The sequence below is a fragment of the Balaenoptera ricei genome, chromosome 14 (genome assembly GCF_028023285.1).
Source record: "Balaenoptera ricei isolate mBalRic1 chromosome 14, mBalRic1.hap2, whole genome shotgun sequence".
In the NCBI taxonomy this organism is placed as follows: Eukaryota; Metazoa; Chordata; class Mammalia; order Artiodactyla; family Balaenopteridae; genus Balaenoptera; species Balaenoptera ricei.
This window is the reverse complement of record NC_082652.1, coordinates 69,987,541-70,000,081: the sequence shown is the minus strand read 5'-3', so window position 1 is coordinate 70,000,081 and position 12,541 is coordinate 69,987,541. Positions and strand designations below refer to the sequence as shown.

Sequence of the window (12,541 nt, the reverse complement as noted above, 5' to 3'; positions counted from 1 at the left end):
GTAGTTGTGGCACACGGGCTTAGTTGCTCCACGGCATGTGGGATCTTCTCGGATCAGGGCTCGAACCCGTGACCCCTGCACTGGCAGGCGGATTCTTAACCACTGCGCCACCAGGGTAGTCCCTTCTGCCTGCTTTTGTTTTCTTTAAAAATTGATTTGTGATTTGACACAGTATGAGAGGCTTTGCTGGGGATAGTTACCCTTTTGAAAACACTGACCTTTTGGCTGCTCTTGGTTCCCCTTGGCCTGAATACAGAGAGCCATTGGTCACATGAGTCCTTTTGATATTAGCAACTCTTTGAACTTGCATGTTACTTCATCTTGTTAACATAGAAAGCTAAGAAGACATAGTGCTGTAGCTGTGGAATCGTTTCAGTTCATCCATTAATTCTGATACCCAGTGATAGAATCCACATAAATTTCTCATTTTAAAAACATATACTCTGACCCAGGTACTTCTTTAGGGACTGTGTATAATCTAATATTTTAGGGTAACTTGGTATATTGGGAAGAGAATTGGGTAAAGAGTCAGAAAGCATGGATTCCCTCTTTCCCTGGACCTGCTACCAACCTTCGCTTTGCTACCTTAGGGAAACTTCAGGGATTTGGACTAAACGACTGTGGCCTTTTTAATTAAGCAGTTTCGAGTCCTCTATCATGCTTGGTTTTGACACTGCCTTCAAATTTAAGAGCCATCACTGCGACCTCAAAGAACTGACAGGGTCTGGTAGAACATCATAGTAGCAGACAGAGCCTGATCGGGCCCCACAAATAGGGTGTTGAGAAAGTGACTGGAGGCGCAGAAGGCCTGCTGAGCACGGCCGGCCACGGAGCCTCAGCACAGCACCCATCTGCCTCCGCAGGGCTTCATGACTCAGAATACGGCGAAGCAGAATGAGCACTGTCTTAAGAATTTTGACCTCACTGAATACCGCCAGGTGCTGAGCGACCTTTCCATTCAGATCTACCAGCAGCTCATTAAAATCTCCGAGGGCCTGTTGCAGCCTATGATAGGTAAGCTGGCACAGGAGATCTCCTGCGCTCATCATGGGATCTGAAGTGAGGGTAAGCACTCCCTACATTTAGGGAACCAGATATCTTAGGTGCAGCCTCCAGAAAGCCAGGACCTCCCCAGTGAAGGAAGCTGAGGAGGTGTGTGCCGTCTACTCAAAAGCAGTTATGAACTTCTCAACACCAGCCTATCAAAGCATGTGATGCTTGGGTAGTGAGAGTATAGATCACTTTTCCTTTATCTCTTTTTCTATAATATACTGTATTTTTTTTTCCCCCAAAACAAACTAATTTCCATAAGTAATAAATATAAATTCAGAAAGTGTAAATGCATGTACAGTGAAAAGATATAATCCACTTGCCCATATATATACTTTATTCATGGAGAAAGGAAAGCATTAAGTATGTTCATATACATGAACACAGTAGTAAACACTCATGCAATAAATATTTATTGAACATTCTGTCCAAAGCAGTACACTTGGGCACTTAACATGAAATCAGATTTGAAAATAAGAGCAGTTATTTTTTAAGTCACAAGAAAAGTGACACGTATATGCATCACTCACTGTGCTCCTTAAAGGCTGTTGAGGAAATAGTCTCCTGGACCATGTAAGTAATTCTTTCCCCAGGTTATTACAACACAAGTAGGTTATAAGGAAATTCCAAGTAGGACAGAGTCCTACATGCCATCCAGAAATACATCCCTTGGGATAAGATTCATTCCAAATCCTTCTTCCTGTCTGAGACTCTTCTTATGAGGCGCCAGTTTATTCTCACCAGACATAGGGAGAACTGGGGATGTTTCATGACTCAGATAAGATGATGGTTAACAGCATCAGTTCTGGAATCAGACATACCTGGGTTCAAATCCTGGCCCTGCCGCTTCCTAGCAGGGTGACCTTGGGCAAGTTATTTAACCTCTTTATGCCTCAATTTCCTCATTAGGAAATAGGTTGCTGGAAGATTAAAAGGAATACTGAATATAAAGTGCCTGACACGTAGTTAAGTGCTGTGCAGTAAGTATGACAGACGAGCTCACCTAAGATTTACATGGTCAGTGGCTGATGGAGAAAAGCTATTTGAACAACTATAGGATGATCTCAGGGTCCAGGCCCAGGTCAGTGGCTGGGCCGTGACTACACCCAAGTTGCTCAAATGTTGGTCTCTCAGCACAGAAGCCAGTACAGAATTAAGTTGGTACGTGCCTTTTACCTCTGGCCCATCACCAAAAAATTTAAGCGAAAATTTGGTCCACAGGTTTAGTCCAAGATTTCTATGTGGAAGTCCTATTCTGTGTAGAAATCAGCAGGTTAGAAATTCCATGCCAAATGCTATAAGTTCCTGAGCATGTCGACCTTGTTCACCTCTGGGTGGGATCACTGCCAAAGCCCTGAGTACTGTGTGATCTCAGTGACCCGAAAACAGATCTTCTTTGGGAACATGCAGCTTCTCTAATCATGCTTTTCTTTCAGTGTCTGCCATGTTGGAGAACGAGAGCATTCAGGGTCTGTCTGGGGTGAAGCCCACGGGCTACCGGAAGCGCACCTCCAGCCTGGCGGATGGAGATAAATCCTACTGCCTGGAAGCCATCATCCGCCAGATGAATTCCTTCCACACAGTCATGTGCGACCAGGGCCTGGACCCCGAGATCATCCTCCAGGTGTTCAAACAGCTCTTCTACATGATCAACGCAGTGACTCTCAACAACCTGCTTCTGAGGAAGGACGTCTGCTCCTGGAGCACAGGCATGCAGCTCAGGTACGAGAGGCGCCTTGGCCTGGCACACACCAGCTCCAGTCAGGCACGGGACGCTTGTCTCTGAAAATAAAATCCAAATCCAACGGGTTGTCCTTGTCACAGTCGGTATGTGACTCAAATCCATCACCTTCTTATTGGTTGGTGAAATTCATCACACACTGAGATGGTGACCCGGTAAACAAATTAGTTCCGAGCTTAAACACATTTACATACTTTAATGTAAAGATTGTAAGTATGATGTGGATAGGTCAGAGAGAAAAATTAATGACTTAAGAGGCATGAAGGCTCACAGAGAAGTACAAACATGTTTGCGAATGTTAAATGTTAAGTTGTTTTAATTCAATATAGTTAATGCCTTTTTTGCTCATTAACTTAGTACAGACACTTTAGGTACTTCATCTTGGCTTGATTTTAAGCACCCACTCATTTCATTCACAAAAAGTGACTGAGTGCCAGCTACTTTTCACGCTTTCGCCCACGTGAGACAATTAAGATGAGGAGAATGATAATACTAATGGCAGCTGGCCTGCAAAATAAACACAAGAGGTGAGCTCTTCCCAGTGAAGTAGGAGGCCAGGTTTAACAGAGCTCACTCTTCCTGTGTCTAAGGTACAATATAAGTCAGCTGGAGGAGTGGCTTCGGGGAAGAAACCTGCACCAGAGGGAAGTTGCTGAGACCATGGAACCCCTGATCCAAGCAGCCCAGCTCCTGCAGTTAAAGAAGAAAAGCCCCGAAGATGCAGAGGCCATCTGCTCCCTGTGCACCGCCCTCAGCACCCAGCAGGTGTGGTCACTGTCAGCCGAGGGCCTCAGAGCAAGCCCAGCTTCCATTTCAAGTCTGTTCCTGCCGGTGGTTGTTTCTTAGTGTGGCACTCCTGGCCCTTTCTGCTCCCAATGATACAGTCCTGAAGGTCCAGAGGATGGGATGTTCCTGGATGAACCAAAGGCTACTTCGGTCTGTGAAACAAGATGCCACAGTTTCCCAGTAACTCTCTGGTGTCTCTTGCTTAGGTAGAAAGATAAGGTAGTCAACCCACAAAACGTCAAGCTTAGGCACAAACTTTTTTAAACGCTTACCATGAATTCTGGAATGTCTCTCACCTAGAAATTTAAATTGGTCCTGTTTTCACTTAGCATCCATTTACATTATTTTAAATAAAGTCAGTGAGAACCTAGAGGCATTTAAATGTTCCTTTCCTTTTCCCCTCAAAATTGTATTTGTACTAGGACTCGGTTGCAGAGATATTACCAGTCTGTAAAAAGATAAATCTTGTCCATACACAGGTGATCTTGCCCTCCATCATGAATGTGCCTATTTAGAAATGGGCACGCCACAAGGTGGTAGTGCAAAATGAGACCAGCACGAGGGAATCAGATTTTCCAAATTAAATCATGCACCTTCTCTCTGCCCAGCACCTAAAGAACAGCAAAATCCAAACTCAGCATTGCAAAGTAAACATACATTTCCTTACCTCCTCCACTAACTACTAAGAGATGAAATCCCAAACTCTGAGGAAAACTGCTTCCTTCTACAAGTGTACTGAAAGTTTTGAAACTTTTTAAAATTTTGCTTTCACAAGTTTACTTCTAGACTGCAACTGGCATCGCTCTGCCCCTGGGCAGGCTACTTCCCCCAGACAGTTGAGCAGACAAAGGATTAGCTTCCATTTAGACAGGAGTAAAATCTGTTCCTTCGTAAGTGATTTTGGGGGTGGGGGGAGGTAGGAAGGCTTTGTTAAGACCTTTGTTATATAAGGTAAGATACCCAGGACTCTTTTAATGAAACCTTTAAGTTACTCGTGGATAAGAGGCTGAGTGCTTCAGGCAGCAGTTTCCTAAAATCCTCATTACTTTATAAGCCATGGAGCATAGGGGGCGGGGTGAGCGGGTATACGGGAGAGAGGAATGGGGTAAGAGAGCTCAGATCTTCCAGGCAGAGCTTCCGGACTCTAGTTTACTAAATGTAGGCCCCTAAACATCAGTCCAGCTGTATCTAAACTGTGGATCTTGCCTAAAGCGAAGTGTCCTCCTGTACCAATGTAATATGTTCTTTAAAATTCAAAAGTTGTCTTATGTTCATTTAGCTCTGTGCTAAACTTTTGTTTTTATTCCAACAGATTGTCAAAATTTTGAACCTTTATACTCCCCTGAATGAATTTGAAGAACGGGTAACAGTGGCCTTTATACGAACAATCCAGGTGAGTTTTAAAATATTAATCGACGTTATAAAGTCCTAGTCTAAAACAAATAAAAGAATTGGTAGTTTAGATTTTAACCTTGCTTCTCTTTATTAATGAAATACTGGTTACCTTATATTCTAGAAGACCTTACATTTTTAGGTGTTCTCTTTAGGTAAATATGAGCCACACCACCCATGAATAACTTATCATATATACACAGAAGACTGAACTTTAATCATCTCTGCCTCTCAGATTTTAGACATTGTCTAAGTATTTCATTTGCCACTACCGTGTTACTAAACTATAGCACAAAATGAAATTAACAAAGTAAGCAGAATATCAACCCTACCCACAAATGGAACTAAGAAATACTCTTTTCAGAAAACAATTTGAGCTCTTAAATCTTGACTCTTAAGGCTGACAATATTTGCCCTTAGGAATATGCTTGAAAGAAAACATTTCAGGGAAATGATTATTTAAATCTGTCTTAAGAGTATGGGAATTTTTACATAGAGATGAGCTGCCGAAGCTGAGCCCTAGGTGATCTGGGCTGAGTGCCTAACCTTTGTGGGTGCTGTAGCGGACAGCATGTAAATGATGAGTCACATCAAGATTACTCAAAAGACAAGGAGCATTTCTCCCATTAGTATATGTGGGTAACATTTTGAGGAGACCTAATACTTTCTCAAACTCTTAAACAACCTCTTTAGCCAGTGAAGTAATTGTCAATATGAAACAAGGATAAAAAGAAATGGGGAAAAGTAATCAGAGGAAGAGGCAGGAAAAGAATAAATTAACTTGAGCGTCGTGTACAAGTAGAGAATAGAGGCTGAAGATCAAGGGAGGGTGTTCTCTTCAAGGCAGTGGGGGAAATGCAGTGGTTTATTAAAGATTTGGATCACAGAGAAGCAGGCAGAGAGTCACCAACACAGATATTGTATAGTCAGCTGCTGAAAAGACTGATGACAGAAGCCATTGAGTTCTCTGACCCGCTACTGTTTTTATGGAGAGTTGAGAATTTACACAAAGTGCAGATTTAGAAGGTCTTTTTTGTCTTTAAATATCTGAAACATACATTAGAGGGAGAGCTGTAACTGCTTATAAATTCGCACTGTTTACGAGAAGAGTTCAGGCCAAAGTTCAAAGAATATGAGCCAAGTCAGACTTGGGTTTGAATTAAGGAAGTAGGAAAAAGACAGTGGAAGTTGGTCAGATATTCTCTGGAGACATGTACAGTCAGATTCTGAGTCTTCCTTAGCAGTCAATTCCCATGTCCAGCAATTCTTTCAAAAAATGGTTTTTTGGTTTGGTTTGGTTTTGTTTTTCTTGCTAGAGTTTTATGTTCTGTTTCTCCCTAGACAGTGCTCAGAGGAAAGGCTCGGACAATCCATGCCATCCTCCTGTACTTGAACCTTATGTAGGATAAATACAGGTTGCTTATTAAAGCAAACCATTTGCTTGGGTGGTGAGGACAGAATATGCTGACCTATAAGAATGTAAATTTAAGGGGATTGTTAAACACACCAAAGGATTCCCACCAGCAATGCATGAGGTATATACATACAAAGGAATATCAGTCTTGTATTTTTGTATGTTGAACCACCCTTGCATTCTGGGGATAACTCCAAATTGGTCATGTATCTGTTTGTTAAGTCTAACTGGTTTATAGTGGTGTTCTTTGGCCGCTGTTTGCTGTTGATCTTCCATATGGTTTGTTCTATCCATTATTGAAAATGGGGTATTGAAGTGTCCAACTATCATTATAGAACTATTTCTCCCTTTAATTCTGTCCATTCTCGTTTCATGTATTTTGAGCTCTGTTGCTAGGTGCATGTATATTTGTAACTCTTATATATTCTTGATAGATTGAGCCTTTTACGGATATATAATGTCCTCCTTTGTCTTTTGTAAACTTTTTTAATTTAAAGTATATTTTGTATGACAATAATATAGGCATTTCAGCTCTTTTCTGATTACTTGGAATGTCTTTTTTCAAACTTTTACTTTCAATCTTTTTGTGTGTCTAAAGTGAGTCTCTTGTAGATAGCATATAGATGGATCATGTTTTTTCAATCCATTCTGCCAATCTCTGCCTTTTAATTGCCTTTAAGTTTACATTTAAAGTATTACTGATAAAGGATTTACTTCTGCCATTTAGCTACTTGTTTTCTGGATGTCTTTTATGTTTTGTGTTTTTCAATTCTTCCATCACTGCCTTTTTGTGTGTTTGTTTCTTGTAGCAAGTGTATCATTTTGATTCCCTACTTTCCTTTTCTGTATATTTTTTAGTTATTTTCTTAGTGGTTACTGTGGTGATCACTATTAACATGTTCAACTGATAACGACCTAGTTTAAATAATACCAACTTAGTTTCAATAGTGCACAAATACTCTGCTGCTATACATCTCCATCCCTCTGCCTTTATATTGTTATTGTCACAGATCACATCTGTTATACATGTGTACCCATTAACAGAGATTTATAATTACTTTCTGCATTTGTATAAATCATACAAGAAGAAAAGGTGCTACAAACCAGTAGTATAATGCTGGCTTTTACATTTACCTATGTTGTTAGCTGTACCAGTGTTCTTTATTTCTTCGTATGGCTTGATTTCTTATGGCTTTGAGTTACTGTCTAATGTCCTTTCATTTCAGCCTAAGGACTTTCTTTAGTTACTGGTAACCAGCTCCTTCTGCTTTTGTTTATCTGGAAATGACTTAGTTGTCCCTCAGTATCTGTGGGGGATTGGTTCTAGAACCTCCATGGGTACCAAAACCTGTGGATGCTCAAGTCATTTATATAAAATGGCATAGTATTTGCATGTAACCTATGCACATCCTCTGTACACTTTAAATCATCTCTAGATTACTTATAGTACCTAATACAACGTAAATGCTATGTAAATAGTTGCCAGCATGTATCAAATCCAAGTTTTACTTTTTGGAACTTTCTGAAATTTTAAAAATATTTTTGATCCATGGTTGGTTGAATCTACAAATGCAGAACCCATGGATACAGAAGGCTGACTGTAATTCTTCATTCTTGAAAGATAGTTTTGCCAGATATAGAATTCTTGGTTGACAGAAAGAAGAAATTTCAGGACTTCAAATATATCACCCCACTGCCTTCTGGCTTCCATGGTTTCTGATAAGAAATCCACTTTTACTCTTATTGAGGATACCTTGTTATGTGATGAGTTATGTGACTTCTCTCTTGCTGCTCTCAGGATTCTTTCTTTGTCATTAGGGTTTGATAATTTGACTATAATGTGTCTCAGTGTGAATCTTTTTGAGTTTATTCTGCTTGGAGTTTGTTGAGCTTCTTGGAGATATACAGAGAGATAAATATATCTTTCATCAGATTTGGGAATCCAGCCACTATTTCTTCCAATAGTTTGCTGTCCCTTTCTTTCTGGGACTCTTATGATGTATATGTTGGTACACTTTATGGTGTCCCACAGGTCCCTCAGGCTCTGTTCACTTTTATTCACCCTTTTTTCTGTCCACTCCTCAAACTGAAGAATTTCAATTGCTTTCTCTTCAGTTTCACTGGTCATTTCTTCTGCCTGCTCAAGTCTGCTGTTAGACCCCTTTAGTGAACTAAATGAAAATTTTCATTTTAGTTATTATACTTTTCCTATATCTGGCTCTAAATAAAGGGAAAAGGAGATGGGCTCTGTCCCTTTAAATCTTCCAATTGATGCTGCTGGAGGGAGCCACTGCCTCCCAAGAGAGCCAAAATCAAGGCAGGCATCTGTGCCTGCCCTTCAGGGAACTGCCAGACCAACCAAAGTGCACAACCCCAGATTTCTGAAAGACAAGATCTCACTGCCTACCCTGGCACCAGCCAGCTGCTCCAGGACTGTGGGTTGCTATCCCTACAGCTGCGGTGGGGCTGGAGAATGGGGGATGGTAGCTGATGCACACTGATCTCTTAGCAAAGGTCAGCAGGCTCTCCCTTCATCAGGCACTCTCCTGGTTATTGTAAGTGTCCCATCAGGTTCCAGAGTTACAAGATAGTTGATGCCAATTGCTTTTTTCTAGCTCAGTGGTTGCTTCAGTGGAGGGACTGACCCCTAGAGGTTCCTGCTCTGTCATTTTCTGTGATGTCAGTCTCCCCATTCCTTTTTACAGATGAGGAAACTGAGGCAGCGAGAGGTTCAGGAACTCACCCAGGGTGGTGCCAGGATTAGAGCTCAGGTTATCTGCCTCCAGAGCCCATGGCCTTAACCACTTCACCATACTGCCTCGCCACATGATTATCATCTGAACTATATTCTTCTAGTCTCCCTTAGATGGAAAATTTTTAAAGAATGCTAGAATTGGGAGAGGAGTATGATCTCCAACAAGCCTAAACCAGAGCTTCGCTCCCTGCTAAATACCTCAGGGAGAGGGAGACCACATTCTCCTGAAGTCCTACCCAGTTATCGTAACAGAAATATTCCTGTGATTCATTTTTGTGAATTCACCAAAACTGGCTATTTTTAGGCATAGGAAGTATTTTATGTCATCTTATTCTTCCCCACAGGCACAACTGCAAGAGCGGAATGACCCTCAGCACCTGCTGTTAGACTTCAAGCACATGTTTCCTGTTTTGTTCCCATTTAATCCATCTTCTCTGACCATGGACTCAATCCACATTCCAGCGTGTCTCAATCTGGAGTTCCTCAATGAAGTCTGAAAATGCACGTGCCAAAGCTCGATTGCCAGTGAGAGCAAGAAGGAAGTATACAGTACAGTAAAGTGAATTTAAGGATCTGTTAAATCTATAAAAGTAGATCAAATCAGAGGTTGAGAACCTGTGCAGAGTGAACTATACAGAATAAGACACATCTGTTATTATATTTTGTACCTACTGCTCAGAATAAAACACTTGAAATATGGAAGATTTTTTTAAAGTATGATTTCGGTCTAAACAAATATACATCATGATCTATAGCCACCAAGCAGTCCCCATGGGCCATATAAAAGATGCCAGTCTATAAAATGGAAACTGCCTAGTTTTGATCTTTGCACATAGCTGGAGAATGCCCAAAGTAAAATGATATTAAACATATGTAAGTCACATAAACTGCCTTCAGAGGACTTTTAACAAATAATGGTACTAATAACCATGACACTGTCATATAGTGAGTGACATTTCCCCCCGTCAACAAACCGTAGGTGTGGATGGGTTTATGGGGAGATGTTTTGAGGACAAATATATAGACCTGGGCCTTCTGAGAAGTTTCCCAAAGACATTTTTTAATGCCTGGTGATGCAGAGACAATGGTGTAATTGACCTCCAGACTAAACAGTTTGATTATTGGTTTCTGAAATAAAATTAGAAGACTCAGTCCCTAACATACTCAAACCCACTTGTGTAGTTGTGAATTTACGGAAGAATTACGCTAAAAATGCTGCAGTCCCAAACGTAAAATGTGAGCAAATAGAAAGATATTCTTTACATTTCCAATGCTAATCCATGCACTTCCTGAGTCAACAAAACTTTCACAAAAATCTATGTAAGCTAAATGTTAGAAAAGAATAACAAGTCTTATTTACAGATTAAAAACCAAACAAGTCAATATAAAAGCCTTTAATCCCTTATTGCCATTATACCTCCAAAAAGAACATTACACAATGTGCTAGTGATTCCAGATAACTAAAAGAGTAAGGAAAACAAACTTCATCTTGAGGATCAGACTATTTGAAAAGCCTTTTTTAAAAATCAGTTCAGGTATTATTAAATTATTATCCAAAACTTTTGGGTGTTTGTGTGTGTGTGTGTTCTTTTTAAAGGGAGAGAAGCTTATGTCAACTTTCCCTTTTCAGGTTATTTTCAACACTTTTCAAATTTACCACAAAAAACTGTAAATATCTCTGCTTTGAAATAAGGATTTAAAGAATATTCAATGATAATATTACAATGAATTTTGTGTTTGCTACTTTTATAAGTTTTTGTCTCTTCTAAAGCAAGCACTCCATTAGAAAATCCTACATGTCGTTTACAATCTTTTGCTGTATTTTTCATATTTCTGGTAGATAACAATAGGCTGCTCCCATGACAGGAACAGACGGTGTTTGCAAATCATAGAAGAGCCTCTATGTTGCATCAAGAAGAAAACATTTCTCCGCAGAGTACAAGTAGAGCCCCCGTACCCCGCCACCTTCTCTTGCTCAGCCTCTCAGCTTAAAAGGCTCTTGGAAACACAACACACTCCGAGCCCTAAACAATCCTGTGTGTGGAGCTCTCCTCGCCCGCTGGGCAGGACGAGGCACAGCCCTGGGCGAAGGCCGCTGCCCAGCACGTCCCAACCCGTGTGGTCGGCATGATCCCCTCGACCTCCACGTTGCACGTCCCGGCTTCTCTCGGGCGTCCGCGCAGAGCTGCGCCTTTCCCTTCCTCCCCAGCTAGAGTTACATGATATGACATCCCTGACTACACCCTTCAACAACCCACATGCTGACTAGCTTTGGAAGGCCAGTCTAAACCAGTTGAGTCCGCGGCTGCCTCTTTTTAAAGTTCTTTATTATGTGTAACTTGCTTTTTACTGCACTTTAGTTTAAAACTTGGCTTCATGTAAGGCCTGTTCTTAATCTTCGAGAGCCAAAAATGCCTTGTTAGAGTGCTAAGGAGTGTAAAAAGCAGTGATTCCATAAACGCGACGGCTTCCTGCCCCTACGTGCTGTCTTACACCCTCATTCTCTCCATCCCTCTGGGTTACTCCCTCTGCTGTCACTGGTTAATCACTGGGTGCCAAGGACTCACTGAATAAAAGCTTGGCAAGTAGAATAAATGGGGTGGGGGAACCTTGTGAATAGTCCTCTACTTAGCCTAAGAAATGCAGGTTTAGTTCTCCTCTTCCAAAGGTAAAGGTATTTCACTGGAGCTGTACTTAATCTATATATCCTTAAAAAACAAGTACTCTTTTATAGACACCAGGAATAAAGGAATACAGTAATCAGTTACTTAATGTTTAGATCTGCCCTATTTAATGTAACACTTGGAGACTGGAAGAAGCATCTTTAATAATCAATCTTTTGTTAACATTTTTCTTCTTTGCATTTTTTTAAAAGTCAGTTCAATTCATTTTCCAACTTCATGAAATCAATAATGACTTAATTTAAATAACTTAATTCAACATAAAGTTTTGAATTCTAAACCAGATATCTCTTTATATTTTAATATTTAAAATTTAGTTGACACTTTTCTCACTATGTGCCTTTAGCAGTTACTAAGGTAACTGACATCAATTCTCTGAAATAACTGTTTCTGTGGGAAGAATTTTCATGTTCAACATAACATCCTGGTGGTGTTTTGATCTGTCTTTTGAAACATGAGAAGCATTTTAAAGATTACTTAAGAATCAAATACTTAGATTAAACAATTTGTATTTTAAGTATTATATGGGACCTATCTGTTTACCTAGAGTAATGTGTGTTCGTTGCTGAGGCTGACAAACGTATCCCCTATATGCATATCACCTACATTCTCCCTGTGCCGTCACAGCTGCAGTTAGACTTATGGTACCCAGCAAGCAGATCAGACCCAAAGGAAAATAGGCTTTTCCCCCCTTTTTATGAAGCATGTCAACAGGAGTTTCT

At 40.6% G+C, this 12,541-nt stretch overlaps 1 protein-coding gene across 4 annotated transcripts in view; it reads left to right on the top strand.

Annotated features, from left to right (window-relative positions):
- MYO5B (myosin VB) overlaps positions 1-9,840 on the top strand; it is a 370,856-nt gene extending 361,016 nt beyond the window's left edge. For all 4 annotated transcript variants that reach the window (XM_059894726.1, XM_059894725.1, XM_059894727.1 and 1 more), the window contains 5 exons: positions 864-1,014; positions 2,487-2,772; positions 3,382-3,556; positions 4,890-4,970; positions 9,483-9,840. In XM_059894726.1, coding sequence (XP_059750709.1) covers positions 864-1,014; positions 2,487-2,772; positions 3,382-3,556; positions 4,890-4,970; positions 9,483-9,635 — 846 coding nt within the window. In that variant the 3' untranslated portion in view covers positions 9,636-9,840. The remainder of the gene's footprint in view (positions 1-863; positions 1,015-2,486; positions 2,773-3,381; positions 3,557-4,889; positions 4,971-9,482) is intronic.
- The last annotated feature ends 2,701 nt before the right edge of the window (positions 9,841-12,541 follow it).